Source organism: Megalops cyprinoides, chromosome 14 (assembly GCF_013368585.1).
Source record: "Megalops cyprinoides isolate fMegCyp1 chromosome 14, fMegCyp1.pri, whole genome shotgun sequence".
NCBI lineage: Eukaryota > Metazoa > Chordata > Actinopteri > Elopiformes > Megalopidae > Megalops > Megalops cyprinoides.
In genome coordinates, this window is record NC_050596.1 from 14,414,772 (window position 1) to 14,438,857 (window position 24,086).

The following is a 24,086-nucleotide window of genomic DNA, read 5'->3' on the forward strand; positions in this document are numbered from 1 at the left end:
TGCATGTTGGTGTTTTGCAGATTAAAAATACATCCTGTGAATTCTGTCTAATCTTGATGGAAATTATTTTGAAAAGAGAAATATTGAGCAAAGTTACTAATGAGGTACAAATAACAGCAACGCCACAAAAATCACAATTTAGTTTGAATTTCCATCTGAGCTGTATCTGATATTTTTTATTGATGTGTATATACAATAATAAGTTATAAATACAGTTGAATTCTGTTTCCTTTGGCATTTTGCTTTGTAATTTTCTTAAATCTTATTTTATTATACAGTTTGTTGATGAGGTAAGTAGACTTATTTGTACATATGTCAGTCATTGGCATCACCCAAATATTGAATCTTCCATATATGTGTAAAACAATACAACCTTCCACAGATGTGTTGTCCTGTTTGTCACGTGACAAGGTGAAATTGTAGGTGACATGAATATGAGCTAAACATGCAAAATAATCAGATATATTCATTTACACTACCGGAGTCCTGCTCCTTCTGTAACTCTATCCATGTATCAAAGAGAAATCAAAGAACGATGTGCAAATCTGATTTAAAATGTGTGTGCACTGTCCTTTAGAGTCCAGCTGAGCATGTTTTCCTGAGCATTAGAATACAAGAAATATTGGTTTGAAAAGGCTCTATAAACTAACCACAGGAACTGACTTTGATACAATACAATGATGTAAATCAACAGGTTGGCCTTAGCAGAACACCTTCAAATCCTGTGAAGACATAGCTTTTACAAAACCGAAAAGACCAGAAGGAAGATTTCAACTAAGAAAATCTAAATTAATTTCTCATAATGACTTTCCTACAGCACAAAAATCACATTTTAGCATTGTCTTTAGTGAGCTGCATGTGTCCCTTGGTGCTTAACACACACAACACAAACAGCCTTGTGCTACACTCGGACATGGACATGAGATATGAAGACCTAACACGCAACACAACAGTCATTTTGTACAGAACATGCTGGCTTTGCTCCTAGTCACGTTAGGAAGCCACTTTTCTGTCCACACTGGTTATCTTTGGCATTATTAGCTTAATGGCACAGCTACTGGAAAGCTGTAGGACTACTGCAAATCACCATTTTCCCAATTTATACCACCAGTGAGACTTTAGGGCTGTAGGAGTCAAGCACCTGGAGATAGGGAGGGGCTTGAATTCCATTTGGGCTTCCTCTTTCAGATCCTCCATGCATTAATGACAGAGTTTGTGATGGCTAGACACCCTCAGGTGTAGAAGAACAGTGATGGATTAATACTGATGGCTTTAAATAGTCCCTAAGACAGTTTCTGAGAACACAAGTCTGTACTTTTCCGAACACATGAAACAAGGAGCTAGGGGCAGAAAAATGAACAGACCCTCTGCATCCTTTCATAACCAAACGTAATCTACATTGCTCAGTATTCCATTTCAGGGTGCCAACAGATTTTTAAATGTTCTTTGCCTGGGAATTAGTCATGGTTTTAAAAGCCTCCCACCCCTTCAGTGAAGAGGATCCCTGGAATCGGTCCCATCTGAGGGACACATAGCAGTAAGTTCACTGGGCCTCTTCTCAGGAGGTGTGGAGTGTGGTTTCATTCCCTGATGCCCTTGCCCTAATCAATCTCCAAATCACCATCACAGATGGGTGGACTTTTCCCAGGAAGAAAAAACAGCGAGCAAGAGTTTACCCCTGCTGTTTTGCTTGTTTTTTCCATCATGGCAACAACAGGAGCAAAACCAGTGAGGGAACATCTCCAATGCCCACATGATGTCATATTCTGACTACGGCTGGTCTTTAAGCAGCTGGGCGAAGTGCTCGCTGCCATTTTTTTTCAGGGTGAGTGCGACATCCCCCCTGGACAGAACAGAGACAATTCCACTTGCTCTGCTGTCTCTGCATCTCAGTGTCTCGGTATCACAGCCAGGGAGCCGTCCCCAATTCTTCACGTAGAGCCGACGGGGGCGGGGCTCAGACACTGGCGCATCGGGATGAGAGGGCGGGGGAGGTGGGCGGAGCTCCCTCGGGCCCGCCCAGGATGTCCGTGCACAGAGACTCAACAGCGTCCAGGCGCTCGATCTGCACCAGCTTGGTAAGCAGGTCCGGGATGCTGTATCCAGCCGTGCTGATGCGGTCGAACAGCTGCATGCCGTCCGTCATGCCGCCGATCTCGTCCCGCTTCAGGCCGAAGCTCTCTGCCAGGTGGCGCCATGTTTTCACCACTGCCTTGTCGGTGTTGTAGGTTGAGCTCAGCATGCGGCTGGTCTTCTCCAGGCAATCAAAGGGCAGCTCCGTGGGGCTCAGGCCTGAAGGTAAGAGCAGGCAATTGGAGGGGTGTCAGCACTCACAGAGATTATGATGAAGCAGGGAATGGATCAGTTTAACCAAACCCTTACAGCATTGAAACTACAATATGCTACCAAGAGTCACAGGGCATCCCATATGATTGCAGGACAGTGAGTGAGACTGCATGACTACATGTGGCTTGAAGAGAATAACATTGGAATGTTTCAGTGGTCAGCACAGAGCCCTAACCTAAACCTAACATTTCGGGAATGAACTAGAACACAGAAGTAGGGCAAAGCCAAGATGGATCTTTTTCAGTAGTGAAGCTTACTAATGCTTTAAAGGTGGAGTAGAGCAAAATGCCACAGACTTTCTGCTAAAAAAATGATCAGTCTTTGAAAACTCATTGAAGCCAAAGGCAGACCAACATGCTCAATCATATCTTGGAATAAAGGCATGTTTTATTAATAACTACCCAAGTCCCATGACTTTTTTGTAGGATGGTGTACAGGATGTTGTTCTTGTATGTAATATACAGCATGTACATCTACATAAGAGACAGACATATAGAGCTTTGGGTAGAAGAGATTAAGATTAATGGTCTGTGACCCAACACACAACACAACAAATTTTCAGTTATTGTAGAACTAATGTCTTCCTTATTGGTAGTTCTATTAAATAAATATTCAGACTCTTTGTTTCTGATGCGCTTTCCACAGCTGTTCCCTCAAAACTATCATTGGCTTACTGCATTTTACAATGAGCCATAACTAATTTCAACAACTGATGTGCTGTGACTGCAAAAATTGAACATTATAACTATAATGCCTATTATAACTGCAAAAATTTTCCACCCCACTGAAAATTTCATTTTAAGTCAGCGCTAATTTCTTGCCACCACACCACTCCAGATGGTCCTAATTTTTTTGTGGAACAAAGGCTGGGAGAGAGTACACATGCGAGCTAGTTCTATGGTAAAGTCTCTTCAAATAGGCTTCAGTTAATGTATTCAAGGGAGATACAAGACATAGAGCAGATGTATTCAGATTCAATTATAAAGAACAGAACAGGCTTTATTTTCAAACGCACAGAGGAGAGCTTATGTAACTGCCCATGGTACTCCAGTGTGAGTGTTATTATAGCTGTACATATGTATGTATAACTATGACACCAGGAAAGAAACAGAACAATAGTGATGGTGACAGTTACACCGACACACTGTGTGTAGAACAGTCTCAGATTGTTCCTGAGTGTCTTACTCAGGAGGGCAGCAGAACGGAGCCTCCTGGTTGGCTTTGTGTGCGGGTGTCAGAGGAAGAGTGTTTTGTAGGAAATCGCTCACCCTCTGCAATGTTGCAAGCTTTTGCATAAAGATCCATGATCTTTTTCCTTCGACTCTGAATCTGCAACAACAAAGGAAAAATGAAGGAACTTATATATATATATATATATATATATATATATATACCAGGTGCTGCTATGGATATTTCCAAAACTCAATAAAAAGTGCATCATCAGCAAACACAAATATAAAGGATAATTACATACTTCCATGCAATGTAATCAACATTACATAGCAAACATTGTCAAAGTAAGTGAATAAATATGTTTGTTTTTGCATTTCTAGTTAAGATTTCTAGTAAAGACGACCCACTTGATTGCTTTCATAACTTACCCCAGTAGACTTGCTGCTGTTGCTGTTGGTGGAAGAGCAGGTCTTGTCTCGGGTGAGGTGGACCAGAGACAGCAGGCACAGGTCAGCAGCTCCCTGCTTCTCTAATGCGGCCTCCTCATCGCTGTCAATGCTACGGCTGAGCAGCTGCTCATTCTCTGAGGAAGCGTCGTTCTCACTGAGGACAGATGAGGGCGCTGCGGTATCAGTCTCTCTGTTGCAGTTAATGATTGGCTCACCTTCTCACTGACACAGGCTGCACTGACGAAGGCCTTGATTGGCCCATGCAAAACTATGCTTCGAGGGACTGTGATTGGCCTGTTTTAGCCTGCACTCAGCACACCCTTGGTCCCGCTGCTTCCAGCCGAAACGCCTTGTTGACTCTCAGTACAGAGATGCTCACAGAATATCATTGTTTCTCAGCATACCTGCATACCTGTAGTGGCTTGGCAACCAGTTCAGAGAAACACATTGTCTAGTGTGCAGAGCCAGACACACTGTTTGTCAGTCTGACTTATGGCGACACCTCTACCAGTATGCACACCTCACTGTGCATTAGCAAGCATTGGGTTAGCTGTTGCGTATCTTTGTCTAGACAGTTAGGGTGTGGGTGTGTGTGTGTGTGTGTGTGTGTGTGTGTGCGCCTATCTGTCTGTCTGTCTGTCTTAAACAAAATGGGATCATGTGTGCATGTAGTCTCGTGCACATGTGGACATGCATGAGGGTCTGTGTGGATATGTCTTTATGTTATTTATGTGATTTTCCATGTGTGTTTTTGGAGTACACAGTACAATACAGTGTAAAAACAATAGCCACCCATTGTCTACATGGTGTAGGCTCAATAGAGTGCATTCATGCACCATTCACCTTCCACAGGTATAAAAGCTTAGGGGTGAGAATAGGGTTGTGACGGTAATGATTTTTTCTTTCCGCGGTAATAAAGCAACAAATTGCCGCGATTTAGCGGTTTACCGAAATGCCCCCCCAGCGCCGCCCTCCGACCCCCGCGCAACACAAAAAGCCAACCCATAGCGTTTGCACATGAACAACTTGTTTATTTTTCTGCAAAATTCTCGGGAAGGCTGATTACAACTTAGAAAGTGATTGCAAACTTACATATATTATAAATTTTAACATTTTTACATTTAACATTTTAACATTTTAATATTTTATATTTTAATTCACATAATTCTGTAGGCTCTACAATAATGGCGTCTGAAGCAGCATGAACAGGTAGGCTATATGTAGCCGCATTAAAACAGTTTTAATTATTTTTCAAATCAAATGACAAATAAGAAGATGGTAAGGGAACATTAGGTTAATGGTTTTTTAACATGCAACATAATTGAACATTCATGATGTCGGTAGGCTATCTACTACAATCACTGCTTGTATAAAGTGCTGCAAAAAAAAATCGAAATGTACTCATTCTTTATTTTAAGTTCTTTTTATTTTACGTGGCAAACGCAGGTGTGCTGAACGGCAAATTTCGTTTTAACCCTTTCGCGCGTACGGTCACACCGGTGTGATTAGTAGTTTAGCACATATACTAAAACTGGTGCGATTAGAACACTAGATTGGAGAAATTCTAGCTAATTTTAGCTTTGAGGAAACAGCGATTTAACTCCAGAAATATAGCAAATGCTAACTGAAATCTATAAGAAACTTAATAACGCAAATGAAACCATAACGAACCATATAAGGTAACATGTGGGCTACATACCATAACAAATAAGTTACATGCGAAAGGGTTAAAACGAAATTTGCCATTCAGCACATCTGCGTTTACCACGCCTTTCAGTCATTCAGCCAGGTAAATATCCGCGCTGGAATTACGGAAGGAAGTTGCGGTCAAACTTGATAATATGATTAATTTGCGTTAAAACATTAACGCGTTTAAGTTCTCAGATTAATCGCGAACGAGCTTTAATGCGATAACGTTGACAGCCCTAAAATAAATAAATAATTGCAGTGATGCGGTAATGAGCTCAACCCCACGGTAGGCGTCTCATGACCGCGGTATTGCGGTGATGCGATTATCGTCACAGCCCTAGGTGAGAATGTTACATCCTTTAAAGTACTACTTTAAAGATGGACAGATACCTTTTGACTGGCTGTCACTCACAGCACTGTTTGTGTGAGTAAACATCTTCAAATCCCAAGGTTTGTGGGCACATCTATGTATGACTATCTCATTTCATCAAAGTCACTGCATTTCCAGTAGGAATCCTCAGGTGAACTGGCCCTTCCCACAGCATGCCTGTCCAAGAGTTTTATACAAAGCTCTTCCAGAACTCCTTCCATTGAAATGGCCAGGAGCTACAGATACAACTGCTAGAACTTGTCCTGTGGTGACTTCCTTACCAACAGATTCCATGCAGCAAAAACGGATAAGAATCATATCTTTGAGGTGTCAGATCAAGTTGGAACAGACTTTACTTGCACTATTTACAACTTGTTTATGCCCTTAAGTTAGGAAATCATGCCTGGAAGTTGTTGATGACAGGTTTTTTTTTGTATATTGGCCAGCTTTCTCAGAAACTGTTATAAATAAGTTTATTCTTGACACATTGTCCTAATCTCACCATCAATATTGTTGTAATGGGTTCAATGAACAAAGTTTTGTCTCCAATCTGGCATGTACAAAGGAAGTTCCTGCTTACCTTTTCACTGTCTTTGGCGGAGTGGGTTTGAGTTTGTCAAATTCATCCTTCTCTGTGAAGATTGTTACACTATCTGTAAAAGAAACACTGCTTTCTATTCAGGTCCAATGGATTGCAAAAAGCCTATGTCAATAGCTTCCACAGGAATTGAAGCAAAACGTAAGCATACTTTTTTACTGTTTATGTAAAGATATAATGTGCATATTAGAACAATTACAACAGTTTCCTTGTTCATAGTTTCAATTTTTAAATAAATAAATGGCAAAATAATTGTCACAGATATGGCCCAACTCAAGCATGCCACGGCGGTAATCCCCTTAAATACTATGGTAAAGAGACACCTCCTGAGAGGACGGAAAGTAACATATTCCCAACTTGTCTTCCATATACATGCTTGCATTTATTATTAATGTTTGAGCATTTTTGTTAGAGCAGCTACTGATTAAAATGCTCTAAGCTATGTTGGTGCTGTCAATCACAATAAATCCGGTTGCAGATAATTAAGGAAATTCTTTCAAGAGCATGACAGTTGGTTCTGTATGCCCACACACAGAGGGACATGCAGAGGAAAAACTGTGTTCCTTTAATCCTTTGCCATGTAGCAGACACCCAAGGGTGGCAAATATTGCCATTCAACACTTTATTTTCTGCTATATGTCAGTGCTACATATGTACATATAAATTTCAGCTCTTTTGGCAGACCAATGAAACTGCTGATTCAAGATTCATTCAAGCCATATCTGCCTCAATATTTTCACAACTGAGCTGCTTTTATTGGTTTACAATTTCTTTAGACCTCAATCTGACACTGAACAGAATAACCAAGTCATCACAGTATTTAAAAACTAAAAGCAAAACCAAAAGATGAGTGCTGTCATGTTTTTGCGAGCTCTTTCTTCTTTAGTTTTTTACAGTTGTCTCTTACCTTGGGCTTCTTTCTTGTCTTCCTGATTGTTGGTCTGTGCTTCGACTTCTTTCACTACTTGACCAGTGCAGCACGCTGCCAAAAATACACACCTTTAGCTCAGTTGATCTGTTACACAAAAATGAGGCCTCTGTGGAATGATTTTTGTTTCCATGTCTACCTGTGCATGTGTGAGCATAGAAGCAGATGACTCTTATGTGTTATCTGTTAGTTTCTGTATGAGTGTACACCTCAAGATGCAGTCTCACCTTGGCCATTTGGCTTGGCCTTTAGAATGTAGAACATAATGATCAGCACTATGGCGATCGCCATGATAAAGATGGTTGACATGGCGATAATGAGGGCTGTTGCCAAGTGCCCCTGTCCAGTGGGATCTAAGACACAAAGAGAACAGAATGTCAGTAAAATCTGGTTCCATGGGCCAAGAGGCCGCTGATGTGCATGTCAACTGTTCACACTAATACAGCAACACTAAAGTTTAGATGACCGTTTTTTCAAGGGTTGGTTTATGTAGCTGTAAAACAGTTTATAAACACATCACTTCTTTTAAGCTGTGAGTTTTTAAAACTATATAAAAACACAGTTGAATAAATACTTCAATATTCCACTTCCATGTTCTGAACTTTGAAAAGGTGAGGTTTAAAAACTAATAAATGGGATAGGTCATGGTTGTCTGTGGAAATGCTGTATGGAGCCCCAAAATGGGGTCTGCATGTCATATGGTGCGGATGCCTCACCTTTGTGTGGTTGTGGGAATATGGTGGCACTGGTAGAGGAGGCACTGGGGGCGTGTCCTGAAGAGATGGATGTGCCACGCATGCCTGTAGCAGAGACCACACTCATCACTACACCATATAACATTACTCTAACAGGGCTGCAGTCAGTTTAATTGAAATCTGCACGGCATCTTCAAATGAATACACAACAAAACTGCAGTACGACCTAAAGGTTATGAAGCTTAAACTGAAATATACAAAATTTTGTAATGTATTCACTATGTTCTGCTAGGGAGAGAGGGGCAAATAGATGTATGTTCATTGAATTAATAAAGTTAATGCTCCGTTTCAACAGGAGCTGGTTAGAACCCCTCCTGCATACTGGTGAAAGCAAAACAAATGGATATCAGAATTCAATTCACGAGTGGACCTCATTTCCTGTCTCTTGTCCGCATTCTTTACTGCGCATACTCCCATTTAGGTCCCATTTAAATGCTTCCTTTGTTCCCTTTTTATTTGATTAAAGCTGTATTGGTGTTCAAATCTTAGAACAGCACTGCTGGATCCCATAGCCCCACAAGTCAAAAACTGCAGCCACTATGATGACATTGTGTCTCTGTATCAATGCGTGGAATACTGATAGAACTACACCTAAGCTCATGCTAGTCATTATGGGAAGGCAGTATTATTATCTGTGATATTTCCCAGGAGGCATCAGACTTCCTTGTGAAATCCCCCTTGGCTGTCTATGAGGCAAATGAATAAACAAACACATAATGTAAGAGTTCTGCTCTATTAAACAAAGCTAGAAATAATTCAGACTGAACAGAAGAACAAAACATATTTTTCCACTTGTAAATATTACAATGGTTTACCATGACTTCACAATTTTACCTGTGCTGTGAAAACAAATGATCTTCCTTCCGTTCCAGCTAAGAAAATGAGGAATGGAAATGTGTCTGATGGTTCTGCATGCTGGGCATATACAGTACAGACGAACCGTTTCATCTATCTTCACGTTAAGACCACATTTAGTGCATGTCTTGGGTTGTTTTTAAAGCTAATTGTGAAACCTCTTCTGTTTGCTCTAATATTGTGACAGAAGTGGATATGTAACTCAAGGGTTTGAAGTCTGGGTGATATGTACATGAATTCCTCCAGTAAATTCTCAGTTGTACAATTTCATGTGCTTCATTGTACAGTTTTCCAGTTTAAGGAAGACTGCTTAAGAAATTAATGATACATAATACATGTATTCTTGTATTTAAATAGACTTATAGGAATCGCATGTTTGGAATTTGGAAAAGGGCTAGACTTTCATTGAAAGCAAGTAGTTTGTGGAGAGCAAGGGTGGGTTAATTTTCTAACATATATGAAGTGATTATAGCATGTTCCAACACGTGTATAATAATCCTTCTCTTTTTGCCATTCATACTTTTAATTATTAGATACAAGCTATACCGTGAGCTTGTGTAATTTTCAAATTACCAAGCGAGTGCTAGCTCGTCTGTACCTTGAGCAAGTAACTCCATGTTAACCTTCTGCACTTCATTTTTTAGTGTGTGGTATTTTCAAACATTAACTTAAATCTTTCAATTAAATACTCCCCTCCATCTTGACACATTCTAATTTTCTTATTCAGTTTTACAGCATAAACAATTAAACTGGCATCAAAAAGTGTGTATCATGTGTATATTATATACACAATCATTAGTCATAATCATTTTTGCAGTGTTTTTATATAATTGGTATTGTATTTATATTAATTTCCTTTTTTCTCTCAGTTCCAAGTGGCAGCTGGTTTTGAGTACCAGTCTTGTTAATTAAAATTCTATTGTATGGAGTCATAAATCCAGTTCCTGCAAGAGCATCACCACGTTTTGAAGCTACTACATATGATAATACTCACAAGGCATCTGTTAGTTGTTTCAGTGCGTCTGACATATTTCATTAATGCAAGACATAAAATACAGTCCCCAGAGGAAACACAAGGGGGCCCTGCCAACTATTTGTGTATCCTAAATGAGTAGCAAATGAGACTGAGGAGATGCCAGTCAGAGCTCATTTGACGAGCGCGTTCTCTATTCCTCTAAACACTGGCGCCATGCGATCTTCACGTCTCCCGGCTTCTCTCTGTGCGCTATGGAAGAGGGCCTGCCATCTTGACATATGTATAGGCTGACAAGCGCACTGCACAGCTAGTTCTGCATCTGCTCCTAAAATGGGGGACACTCAATCCTCCTTTCTTTGCTCTGAGTTAAGGCCCATGTCATAAGATGGGGAAGTCACTTTCTCATTGAGGGCATTAAGTGTTTTTGTTTCTGACTGACTATTCAAAACATACTGCTTGTAACATCACTACTATTGGCACATAATATATATTGAGAGCTGTATCTCTGGCTGGCGTAGAGGTTTGGTGTGATGGATATATACGGTGAATTATTATGTAACTTCTGAAACTGAACTTCTTTGGGTTCAGTGCCTCATGAGAATTCAAGTGTCTTTTTGTGGAAATGGATCACCAAATTTTATTTTCATTGCTAAATCATTGCTAAAAATTCCCCAGGACTTTTTCATTGTCTGTCATCTGGAAGCGGTTTAATTAACAATTTCTGTTTCATGAATTCTTTTTTTTTTGTACTTCTGGGAATTTCAAAATAAGAAAAACCATGATGATCAAACGGTGCTTTCCTCAGTTGAGACCGTCTCCAGACTGGGAGACGGCTCTCACGCAGTGACGGCGCCCTGCTCTCTGTCACAGAGAAATGGCGGTTTGCTCATTTGTTCAGGTATGCAATGCAATCAACGACTCACTCATGTTGTGGATGGCCTGCCAGACATGGAGTCAAAAAGTCACCAGACACGAGCACAGCAGAGGGTGGGTTTCACAAGACCCCAGCCATGCACTGATGACCTGCTGATTAGTGTCATTATTGAAGTGTGTAGGTTGTTGAATGGTGCTGGTTTGATCCTAGTTCTGGCATATGGTTCAGGCCAACACAACTGGAAAAATGGGTCCTAGCGCCATGCACGCACAAACAGGCAAGTGGAATCATTTACCATAATTGAGTGTTTCTTTACAGATTATGATGAAGACAGGAACTTGGGTGTAACTGCAGAAAAGGCCAACGGCTTCAACTAATCCAGAAAACTAAGAGAAATTATCAGAACAGAGCTACCATAACTCCAAGTGCTGGTGAGAAGTGCTGTGAGGTACTGCATTCTGAAGGCAGAGGTGCCTTTTAAAGAACTTTCTATCCACTGTCACTGTTACATACATGGGAAAATAGTTCCATATGCAAATTCGGATAATAGTATTATTAATTTAATTATCGTGATTAATGATCGTGACAGTTTAAGTGCTGAACATAAATAACTGTGGGAATGTAATTTATTTAGTAATGACTGTCTTAACAGTTCTGACTTTACAGTTCTCTCAGGTTCAGAATCCAGGTGATGTTGTTAAAGTTCAAGACAATGGACAGGAAGAAAGAAACACCGGGGAAATACTACGTTATGGGCTAGCATGCATATAAGAGGAGGCACCATGGCTGCAGAGCAGTGATGTATTGTAGACTGAAATAGCAGCACACTCACACTCTTTGGTGTTCCTAGGGGCATTCTGACAGGAATGACACACCATCCCATAGATGTTCCGAGGGCGGTTCTCCAGGATGTAATATCTGTGAATGAAGACACTGCAGTGAATCAATAACTTCAAAGAGACAAAGACAGGCTAGTCCTTACATAACCCTGCAAAAAGTTAAATGACCACCACTCTAAATTCATTGTTGAGTTCACAGTTCAATTCAAGGTTGTGTCTGAAATTGATTTTTTTTTTCAGATTTGGCAGAATCGATGCTCTCTTGTTATGACCCTTTTTAAGTCAGAAGAAGTGCATGGAAGGTCAAAAAGGTTATCTCCTGTGGTCCTGGCACTCATATATAAAACAAATCAAAGCATCATTTTTCTACCCTGGAAGGCATGACTATAAAACTGAAGCAATCAATCAAGAACCTGGAACTTGTTTCTGTCCTGGTTCCAGAGCGCTATGCAGCATGGCCTGTTAGGACTTCCTTTACTTGCAACATTCTCTTTCCAAGGTGCAGTATCAATGGGACCGCCTTCATAAAAAAGGGTGTGTAATGTATACAGAAGCCAAAAACTCCAAGCCCAGTGTAACAAGTCAGTGTGATATACAGCAAAAAGGAAGCCATAAATGTGTTTGTTTTGTGTTTTTGTTTTGTGCCCTAATCATGACTGTTCTAGCACACTGTTCTTTTACATAAAGGCACTGTGCATTAGCATTGTACTCTGTTAGTCTGGCTGGTGGGGCATTCAGGAAACATGCAGCACTTCATCCAGACATCATTTACGTCACATTGTTTGACTGTGAAGCACAGACTACCACTAATCAGATGTACACCACAGAAGTATTATTCTTGGGGTGTTGAGATGTACATGTAACAATGTTTCCCGCTCTCCATGGTAACCTCCAGTCTTGGGAGACCATAATGAACAGTACTGGTGACAGCCACCAAGCCTCAAACCCATGTGCAAAGCCACAGATACACAGACAGATATAATTTAAAGCACAGTGGACAACAGTGATGGTCTGTGAGACAAAGTTTGAGTCAGACTTTCCTTTTTAGAAACAAGTCGCTGACAAATAGGACCTTGTTTTTTTTTTTCTAACTTAACAGTAGAGACAGTACCTGATGAGAAGAGTCCTAAAAACGGCCTGTTTCTCAACAGTGAGATAGTCTTTTTATTTTTCCAAAATGCACCTCAATAGCTCTATGAACTCCTCTGCTAAAAATACATTATCTTAAGAATGTCCTTTGCATCACAGTAGGTCAGCGGCCTGTTAAAATCTTATTTGGGACAGTCTGGGCTGTCAGACAGTCTGGAGTGTCAATGTGTGTTGGCAGTGTGTGAAATACCCGGGGGGCGCCTCCTACCCATACCTGCCAACATTTAGGTTTCAAAATATGGGAGGTTTTTTCAGCAGGGGGTGTTGTGGATAGTAAATAAGCAAGTAAAGAAATTATTGTATGTAGTGTGTGGATTGTGTGTGTAGATTGTGTTTCGTAGACGATCTGGCAACTTGGGTAATGTCAGACAAACATACAAACGTTGGACGCAGGCTGCGTCTGTTGGGCTTTAAGGGTTAAAAGACATTTTTAGTGACAGTTGCAAGTGACAAATAATTTTTTAAAGATTTTTCTGGAAACCCCCCAAAATTTTGCTGTTGAGGCTTTCAGGGGGGCGCAAGTGTCACTCAAGGGGTCTCGGACCCCCCGAGACCCCCCCGTATTTCGCACCCTGTGTGTTGGCTTGGGAGGTGGCCTTACCCTGGCAGACAGGGTCCACATTCAGCATCACTCTCTGGGGTGCCCGGGGTCAGCACAGTGGCCCGGTAAAGGGCGTCACAGTCCTTGTGACGCCTGCAGATCTCATATTTGCCCTTGGAGAACTTCCCCGCTGGACATGGCACACAGTCGTAGTCTTCATCTTTGATACCATAGCCACAGTTCTGTAATGAAATACAGTAACCATTTTGAGCTGTAAGTCTGTTACAGCAGTCATTCCAAACACAAGAATTTGAGGCCCTGGCAAAAGTTCCTATATAGCAAAGATAAGCTCCTCTTCAGTCTGAATGTAACACGACTTAGGCTCCCCACATTTTTTTCAATGTTTTTTGTATTCAGGAGAACTCTTTGACCTGGACACTGCAATAACTGCTGTAGAAAAAGAAAACAAAACAAGCAAAAGGGTCATTTTTCTCTACTTTTATTAAAACAAGACAATACTCATCTGCTATGAACCTTTGCTAGACTGTCCATTATTAAAATTGAAAAAAGCAATATTTTTGGATTACCTGCACCATGATCTAAAGATCAGAAAAAGCTGTGCTAACACAGTTGCACTTTATCTGAATGATGTCTGGATTTTTCTGTTATGATGTGCTATTAAACAAATAAAAACAATTCTGCAGTACTGATAGGTTCAAGATATCCATGAAAACACTTAAAAAAACCCTGTGCACAAAATAAAATCCCAGATCCAGCAAACCCTGATATATTTTATCAATGCATTGCAAAAATGGAAACTTTTGTAAATGCTGTAGTTGATTTACGGGGGCTACAAGAATTACTTTCAGCAAACTGAAAGCAGAATAGCAATGATATTAATCACTTACAGGCACTCAACACAGTACCTGGGAGCAAAGTGCTCTGATATGGACTTCTCTTGGCTTTCTAATCATGTCCACTTTCATCACGAGGAAGCATTTGATGCGCCTGATAAAAAAAACTTTAAGCACATTCTACTGAATTTGCCTTTGTACGTGCAGGATATAGATTAAGGATGGTTCAGATTAAGATGGATTGAGTGTATATTTGATAATCACTGTTAATATACCCAGGGAATCATTTGGGGTACTTCTAAGGTTCTCACCTCTCAAATACAGAACATTTTAATTAAAAGTATATCCTGTGGCAGTGTTATGAAAGACCTGTCTTCCTTTCAATTACAGATTAATGATTTGGAACATTAGAACATGCTTAAGAGCTTGATTTTGTCAAGTTTTCCTTTTGTAAGAATGTAAGGCTGTAAGATATGTGCTATTATTATTATTATTATCATTGCTACTATTATCGTTGTTGTTAAATTAATCATAACCAAGTTCCATGTTATTTTTTTTTCTTTTCTTTTGCATACTTAGATTCATAATGACCACAACGTGCTGAACTTTCAGAAACAAACTTAAGTGTTACATTTTTCTGTCACATCCAACAATTTAAATCTTTCAGTGACTGGGAAACTATAAGTAACAGTTTAAATTCATTATTAAAAGATAAGGAGAAATTATATTGCGGTGGGACTGAATCCGTCCTTGGTTGCACTTAACAGCAGTCAAAAGTATGTGTATATCTACTCCTGAGAATGTATACAAACCCACAATCCCTGCTGATTTTTTTTAAAGAGACAGGATCTTTAAAATGCAGTAATTACAGTTTGCACTCTAGAATAATTACCTTAAAGCATTTCATGTTTAAATCAGACGGGAAACAATTAAAATGCTGGCAGTGATTTCAAAACAAGTCTTTAATACGTGGAACAGCAGAAGCAAAGGTGAAAGGGCAAATAATTTTCTGGTACATGCAGCTTCAAACTGGTGGGTGTCGGCTTGGAAGGGAAACGTTCAGTGAAACGTTCGCTGGGAGTGAGCAGAGATGATGACCTCCACAGAGGCTGCAGTCCACTGACTGCAGTGTCAGTCATGCTGAATCTTAGAAATTTAACTTGTTCATGTAATGTGTTAATGGCTCCAAGTATTCCATTCAGAATTATATACTGGTATTTTTTTCTCTGTTTACTTAATGTCCGAGTTGAGACCATGCTTGGGCATAATATCCCATTAAATTTATATCCTCATGCAAATCAACAAATTACAGGCTGAAACAAATTTTTAAAAAACTATGTTGATTGTGAAAACTGTTTATACTACATGCCTATGAATATAGCATCATTGGATGTGTAATAATATTTGTGAGTTCTGATATTCTTTGAAATGAGTGTTTCTACAAAGCAGATAAGGGCAGGCTCTGAGTTAGCATTAGCAGTTGATGTGTCAGTGGCATCGCTGTTTGCCATAAGCAGACAATACAGTTTTATAGAAGAAGAGCAGACCACTGGTCTCATACACTTGATGTTGTTGGAAGGCGTGCCTGACTTTCTATGAAGAGATGACACTGTGCACTGGTGCAAAATGCGGGGAACACTGATGCTTATCCTCTCTCACCATGTAAGGCTCCTGACCCGGTTGGCACTGGGGACATGGCTTGCAGCTTCCGCTGGTCTGGTTGTAGAACTCATTCTCCCCACAGCTGGAATACTCCGCCCTCAGCAGGGGCAGGGGCAGAGTGGATACCTGAGGGAGACGGAGGATAGAGACTGTATGTATGAACACAGCAAAAAAGACCACTTAGTAAATTTAGAGTCAGCCCTGAGCCACAGTGTTGAATTAGGCGGAGACCCATCTTACTCCAAGTGAGCGTTATGCAAATAAATATCAATGGATCACTTTATATTTATGAACTCTCAAAAGCAAAGAGACACAAATAATTTCTGTCAAGTTGCTTTGGCCTGTCAGTTTCTTAAATGTTCAGATTTATATTTTCATGAGTGCCTTCTGGTGATTCATTCTGAAAATGTAATTTTCTTTTAATAAAAGGACACATTTCAAGCCTTAGTGTGTGATAAAGGATAGCATGCTGGGTTTTGTTCGCACAGTCCTTTTAAACCTATTGACCTTTGTTGAGTTTTCAGTCAAAGCAATCATTATATTTTATAAAACTGAGTGTAACGTAAGATTCATTTGATAAAAGGAAAAAAAAAATCTTGAGCTCATTAGCTAACCCTATTGATGGATACAGCCGTTTTTAATACTGCAAATATATTGCTTCGGGAAATGGGGATGATGTGTCATGAGTAATGATGAATGACCTTGACCCACCTTGACCTAAAGGCCAAGTAAAATCACCAAGTTACTGGCTTAATTGTACAATGGAAAAGTTTTTAATTAAAGTTTTTATTAAGTGTCTGATTTGGGAGAGATGAGCACCAGTGAGTTTTTATCTGGGACAGAACAGAATCTTTCCAGACAACAAGTCACACAGGGGGTTCAGCCTCATAGTACCAGCTCCTCCTAACACAAAAACGTCTCTGTTGTCAAGGTAACAACTCTTCCAGGCCCTTATTGTCATTTTAATGCTTTTATCCCTTTATGCAATCCTGTTTTCAAATTGCAGTTGTATATTAGGCTCATCTCATCACAAGGTGGTTTCTGTCATAGTCCAAAGTCTGAATTACATCGTCTCCCTGTGCTATTTCTCAGACCCAGACAAAGGATAACTAAAATGGAAAATGTATGTTTGTAAAGAACAAATTAAATGCCATCACCAAACCCATCCAAAAAAAGAAACCTGTTCTCCCCAACTCTGTCAGACAGTTACTATTGTAAACACCATAACCTGATGTAACTTGAAAGATGGTATTCAAAACCACTGAAAAACAATATGCACATAGCATTGAACAAACAAAGGAAAATTTAAATTTGTGTGTACAAAAACAAAACAGCAGTTAACAAAAACAGCAGAGGGAAATTAAACCTAAAATCAAAGTGTGCTGTATACTATGTTCCAAAGTATCAGACACATGTTATTAGTAAGAACAAATAAGTGCATGATTACCGGTACCATCTGTATCCACCTCATGTAGGAATACATTTACTATATGCTTCCAAAATAAACATCAGAGGTACATCAGTGTCATTCATGATTGGTTAACAGTTGTTTCCCCCTGTAGCTTAAAGAAAGAAGGAGGAAAAAAACTATTGATATCAACCACACTGTTTTAATCCTAAGTCTCTTGAAGAGAGTATACACAAGACATTGCAAAGTTAAATTACTGCTTAGGAAACTTGCTAATGTGGCAGCAAATGTAGTTTTCTGTCTTCAACAGCATCCTCCGTTTTTCAGGTTGGGAGTCTTTGATTTTATGTAATATTGAGCCAAGCCCCCCAAATGTCTAAACCTGGCCTTGCCAGTATTCAACCACCTATGTCCCTGCTGAAAATAGGCCGTAATGTTACAGCAGTTTGAGACTCACCAACAAAAATGAGAGGAAGCAGGACTGTTTGTGATCTCCTCTCTGGGTCATCTTCTAGCCACCGTCCCCTGGGGAATGCTGGGAAGCAAGGAGAGAATGGTGAGCATGTGAATCGGGGATGATTGCTTGCGAGTGCTGGAAGCAGCCATGGTGCGTGTGCAGACATGCTCCCATTATGGCTCCCATAACGTTGGTGAGGTATTCTAACCCTCTGCCAGGAGAATGAAACGCTGCCGTCTACTCATTTCAGCATGCAGGGACAGAAAACCCTCTGTCCCTGGCTGAATGTACAGCACTCGCTGCATCATTTAGCAGCGAAAGTGTGTGTGTGTGTGTGTGTGTGTGTGTGTGTGTGTGCGCGCGCGCGCGCATGTGTGTGTGTGTGCATTCATGGTTGTGAATGTGTGTGTTTTTGTGTCTGTAACATGCATTGTCATCTTTAACATATCTGAATGTGATGCAGAACATCCAAGGATAAACAGAACCTAGGTACAGGGCTCACTGTTAAACCTTTACTATCTTTTTGAAAGCATGGTATGGCATTGCTCTACACTACTGTTTGAAAGATGCTGCAGTGCAGCTCCATAATCTGAAAGTCATAATAATAAACCTGTCCTTTGCCATTATGGAAGATATATATCCATGTAAGCAACATTTCATTCATATTCATAAATATAAAATGTTTATTTTATGTGCTCTCCACAAAGATATAATGTTGCTCACACACAATATATTTTAAATGAAGTACAGAAGACCTACAGTATACACACCATAAACTTTGAAGACCTCCATTTTATAAGCCATATAAAATACATTATATCTCTTAAAATTGACTGTGTTTCTTCCTATTTGTTTTAACTACCACGCAAATGTTAAAATTCTGGATACCAATTCAGTTGTTTCGGCAAGGATTACTGTGTCTCTACACTAATAGTTGTATGTTTCAATATGAGCACATAGTTTAACAATTGTCATAAAACTGGACCATTTTCCCTTTGTCCCAAAAGCAATCATATCACTAAGTTGCAGCCAAATCCGTCCTTTACATTTTTAGTTATCTCACCCACAGACATACAGACAGATAAACACACACATAGGGATGATGACATAACCTCCACCTAACTGTGATGGAGGTAATTGTTTACTGCTACGGATACCTTGGCAGTAGCGAGAGGGTATGAGGCACAGCTCCCAGATCTGACTCCACCCACCCTTTCACTTTTTACCTACAGGAGACTAGCTTTTATTGGATCAATCCCAGGCATAATAACAGTGCTCAGCGTTAAAATCCAAAGGCATTAATAATGCTGTCACTTAAATGAAGGATGTTTTGGTGAAACAATCTGCAAGACCATTTCTAGGTGATCGCCTTGTAATGAATAGGTACATGTAACTTCAAGAAGAAAAAAATAAATCAAATTGATTGAACAGGTAGTTTAGTGCATTTTTTTTTATTATTAAAGAAATATGTAGCTAACGTAAGGGCTGATGCATCTGTTTGGGAAGTAACATTGTGCTAGAATCAGTTACTCACAAGTCATTTTGGTTCATTACAAATGGGACTATCTACCGTCAGTCAAGGACAGGTGGTCTGAATTTCATCTGGCCAGTAAGAAACAGTGTGTGCTGCTGGTACTACCTTTATTTAATGTGAATGTGCCCAGATTGGGCTTTGCTGATTCCAGTGATAAAACAGGGAAGGGCAAATGCATACGGAAACACTTGCTGATGGGTGAGATCTGTTTCTGTGTTTGCCACATATAAACGGAGCAAGTGGGCCTGCTGTGTTGCAGCGATAGGTTCAGAGGTGGTAAACGCTGTAGTAAATTACTCCGGCTGGTTCTGCCTGCAGCCACAATGGGACCTGCCTTTTTGCCTTGTTTTGTTTACATAGCTACACAACGCAGTGTGTTAGCTAAAACCTGGAGCAAACACTGAGCCTCAGTATCTTCCCCTAGCAGCCATGTTAAAAAGCAACAAATGGGCACACAGTGCTGCTACAGTAATTCATTTTTTTTTCCTCTTGTCAATGGGAATTTTCCATTTTCTTATCTGCATTAGTGAAGCGATGGCATGCAGATGTTCCCGGAAAGAGCTTGCTTTCCCTCTTGAGCAGCCTGGAATCTCAGAGAATTCAGACTTCTTCAAGAACACCGCGTGCACACTGCTGCACACAATCTAACTGTCGGTGTGCCCCAAGGCAGCAAGAAATGCTTGTTTCTCATCCTTTGAACAATCTTTGTCTTTTGAGGACAAGACTGCAGCTGGTTCACGGGCATCTTATAAGACAACTAGGATGAGATTTTGAATTCATTCACACAATGAATGACTAACCCAAATGAGTCATTACTTATGCACCATGGGGATGGATGGGCAGAATATGATGACCCTCACCTACAGCGATCCACAACCCTTTGAAGTGTTAGGCATGGTGTAAAGGCATGTATGAATTGTGATGTCAGTTTCAAAAAGAATTGCAAAGGTAATTCTCTTTAGAAATCATCTGGACTTCTTGTCCATCAAAACCACAAATAATGGCAATTAATCTGAGGTCCTTGATGCTTTTTTAAATAAAAAGAACACACAGCTTGAAAAGGCAATACAGTAAGGATGATATGGCAACTTTTAAATTCAGTACTTGTAGTACTTGAAGTACTTGTGAATGCAGAGTACAGTTTACTTAAAATAAAAAAGAAATCTTTCTGCTCAAACAACCACAGTAGATGCACACAGAATACTTCTAATATCAGATAAAAATTCACCCAGCTAATTAATCCTCATGGCAACTTGGCAACGTGTTATATAAGAGAACTTAGAGTCAATAGGTACTCCTTCCTTGCAGTTGTTCTCAACTTTGACTAATAAATTGAAAAGGTGTTACTTTTTTCTGTAATTTACACACAACATTTCATTCATCTCACTGAAGACAGCTCAAGTGCTGTGTCAATCGCAAAAAATGTTGCAAAAAAGGAGTTGTGACCACAAAAAAGACTGAACTGATCCCTTAGATGGATAAAGTGAGAGGCAGAGGGGAAAAAGAAGGATAGCGGAGGAGAGCAAGAGTAAATGACATAGGAAGGGAATGTCTCAAATTCCACTGAGGTCTCACAGCAGAGGTGGGGCAGCGAATCAAGGCATTACAGCACTGTGGGTGGCATTTGTACTGCACCTCCATCCAGCCTATCCGGTGGCAACATCAAACAGGCACCTGTCACTCATAAAGCCACATTCTGGCGGCGGGAGGAGCTTCTACACTTAGCAGTCATTCCAGCCAGGTACAACTGCTCCCTTTTCTCTTAAATCAAACGTACATGCAGACCCAGCCACGTGTAAGCTGCAGTCCCTGCAGTGATACGCTCACTCACCACAGAGTGGTTTAATGTTTGGTTTAAATGTATGTTTAAAATCAACTGGCAAAATAATTGTAATCTAACACTAAAGCAAAAATTTGATGCAATAGATAATACCTGCTTGCATTCACACCAGTGGCCTGAGCAATGTATGGAACAGCTCCTCTGTTTTATTTTCAGTCAGTGCATTTTGAAAGACTTTCAGTTATCATGACATTCCATACAATGTCTAAGAACATTGCAATTTCAGTGTTCATCACTCTCCATATTCACCACATATAATAGCCATGTCATGGAACTTGCCATTATTACATTACATTATTGGCATTTAGCAGACACTCTTACCCAGAGCAACTTGCATCAGTTACAATGTTTTCCATTTATATACCTGGATATTTACAATTGGGGGGTTAAGTACCTTGCCCAAGGGTACAACAGCAGTGCCCCAGCGGGGAATTAATCCAGCAACCTTTTGGTCATGAGTCCTGCTCCTTCACCACTATGCTATACTGCCACCCAAATAGCCACAATCACACATATAAACTCATGGAACAGACACTGCACAGGTAAAAAGTAATATAATAACGTAATAATACTTATTGTCTTTATACTTGGTCTCTTCAGCATTGTGAGCTGCCTCTCCAACCAACCATACTTTTCATGAGCAAACATATTCTCACATTTCCCTGAGGAATAAATGTAATCAATAGAGGAAAAAGCTGCTCTGGCGGTGAATAGAAGCTGTCAGTGAACATCGCTGGAGGCCGTGTCAGGGGAGCGGTGTTGATGTGGTGGAGCCGCCTTCCCACGTAGGGCTTGGGCGTGGGATGGACCCCTAGGGAGCCCAAGAAAAACACCTTCATTTTTCATGTACCGTACATCCAAACTCTCTTAATGAATGGATGCACATCAAAGGACAGTGCAGTGCCTGTATTTTTAGCGAAGTGACAAATACAATACTGCACTTTAAGCTCTGAATGGAGGAAAATGAGCAACCATTGAGTGAGTCAAGCCACACAGACTGATGGTACAATAAGCTGATAACTCTTCTGAGCTTGTTGATTCTTGCATCAGCTGCAATTATCTGTCAAGCAGACTCCATGAGAAATTTTACTGAAAACTGAAAACAATAATTACAGTATGTCTCAGTTTCCTGCATGAGCTCTCTGTAGCAGTGGGCATATTTATGTACATGAGGCTGACCATTCTTAAATCACTAATTCATTGAATAAAATTGATCTACAAATTAGATTGTTTTATACTGTATTTATGTGTGTGTGTGTGTGTGTGTACTGTATGCTATGTTAAGTAATTAAGTCTAATCATTGGGCGTTGATCATTGACAGAGGAGTCCCACGTAAAATGACAGTTGATTACAGGTTTGAAAAACTGGCCCTTCATAACAATGTCAGTTTACTCAGCAATCACTGAATTGCACAAATCAAAAACACACGACCACACATCAGCAGCTCCGTGGCAAGCTGCCAGGACGTCACAGCTAAATCTGTACCATCATGCAGCTTTTTAAATCCAGCGATTGCTTTGCTGAAAGGTACGTGCAATGAAAATACAACATTCCATATCCTGTTCTCCTGATTGCACCAAACCCTTTTTCAGAGATGTCTGCTTCAGTAATCTCTTTGTGATCTGAGCCCTTTTGCAGTCACATGCCTCCAGGAGAAGCTATTAAGCCTATTTATTTTGTTACCCTATACATGTATAAAAGAGACTATCTCACACTTACCATGAGCAGGCAAAGTGAATTGACGGAGCCTGTCTTGGTGCCATGTAGTTTGTTATTGTCTGGGAGCCCAACTCTTTACTCATCTAGTCATTAGGAGTCATTGCGCTAATTTCTTCCTCATCAAACATCTTTAGGAGATCCAGCAGCAGACCGCACACTCACTCTCTCTCACTGGGAGGAAGCACTATGAACAACACGGTCATGGTCAGTCTTCTTTACATGGTCTTGCTCAAGTTTGGTTTCTTATGTGTTTGAAATTCTTAAATGACCAAGTCAACTTTTATCTACGCATCTGTCTTATCAGAAATAAATACACTTATAAAAATCTTTTATTTACTTAATAAGCGAAGGGAAGGAGGCAGCCAAATGACTATGCCTGGGAGCCTGTCTCTCCTCTCCTTATCTGACTAAATGAACACAAACGCCTGAGCACTTTCATCAGATTCCAACACCGCCCCCCCCATCTCCCCCCCACCCCGTCGCTTCTGAACGCTCCCAACCCGGCTCTCTCTGGAGCTGGAATGCGCCACAGTACATTCTGAGCAGCAAATTTACTCCTGGCACCTCCGCCCCCACGAACCCATGTTGGGGCTTGCATGCTTTGAAAGGCAACCGCAGACTGCTTGCCTGGAGTTATTAATCTTATAACGATAAATGCACAGAGGACCATTATCTTGATCATTACTAAGGCTGAAATATCCATACTTTCTGGAGCGATTAAGTAAGAGATATTATTACCTCTAATGAGGGTCTCTCTGCCCTGTTTAATTAGGGGTCTCAATCCAAAGAAATACATAAACATCAAAAATAAAATAAAAAAAAATCAAGTATTAATTGAATAAAATTGAGAGTATTTTCTAAAAATGAGCAACTGTGTTTACTTTCAAACACTTCCTTTTGGGAGAGGTATCGGGTTCAGTTGGCAGGATTCAGACATTGCTGTGGCACTTCCAGACAGAAGACAGGACAGGCTGCAATCAGTACAGTAGATAAATTACTTAGATTGCATTAATACCCTTCAAAATTTGCCTACAGTCCCTCTGCACAGACAGGGTAGTGTCCACAGTCT

At 40.3% G+C, this 24,086-nt stretch overlaps 1 protein-coding gene across 1 annotated transcript in view; it reads right to left on the reverse strand.

Annotated features, from left to right (window-relative positions):
- Positions 1-1,355: 1,355 nt before the first annotated feature.
- The window catches only part of LOC118789415 (tumor necrosis factor receptor superfamily member EDAR-like), a 28,081-nt gene continuing 5,350 nt past the window's right edge, over positions 1,356-24,086 (reverse strand). Inside the window, exons 2-12 of the mRNA XM_036545827.1 lie at positions 17,924-18,001; positions 16,056-16,184; positions 13,603-13,784; positions 11,846-11,931; positions 8,270-8,353; positions 7,781-7,906; positions 7,533-7,607; positions 6,608-6,680; positions 3,948-4,122; positions 3,615-3,675; positions 1,356-2,292 (exon numbers count right to left, since the gene is read on the reverse strand). Coding sequence (XP_036401720.1) covers positions 1,958-2,292; positions 3,615-3,675; positions 3,948-4,122; positions 6,608-6,680; positions 7,533-7,607; positions 7,781-7,906; positions 8,270-8,353; positions 11,846-11,931; positions 13,603-13,784; positions 16,056-16,184; positions 17,924-17,974 — 1,377 coding nt within the window. The 5' untranslated portion in view covers positions 17,975-18,001 and the 3' untranslated portion in view covers positions 1,356-1,957. The remainder of the gene's footprint in view (positions 2,293-3,614; positions 3,676-3,947; positions 4,123-6,607; positions 6,681-7,532; positions 7,608-7,780; positions 7,907-8,269; positions 8,354-11,845; positions 11,932-13,602; positions 13,785-16,055; positions 16,185-17,923; positions 18,002-24,086) is intronic.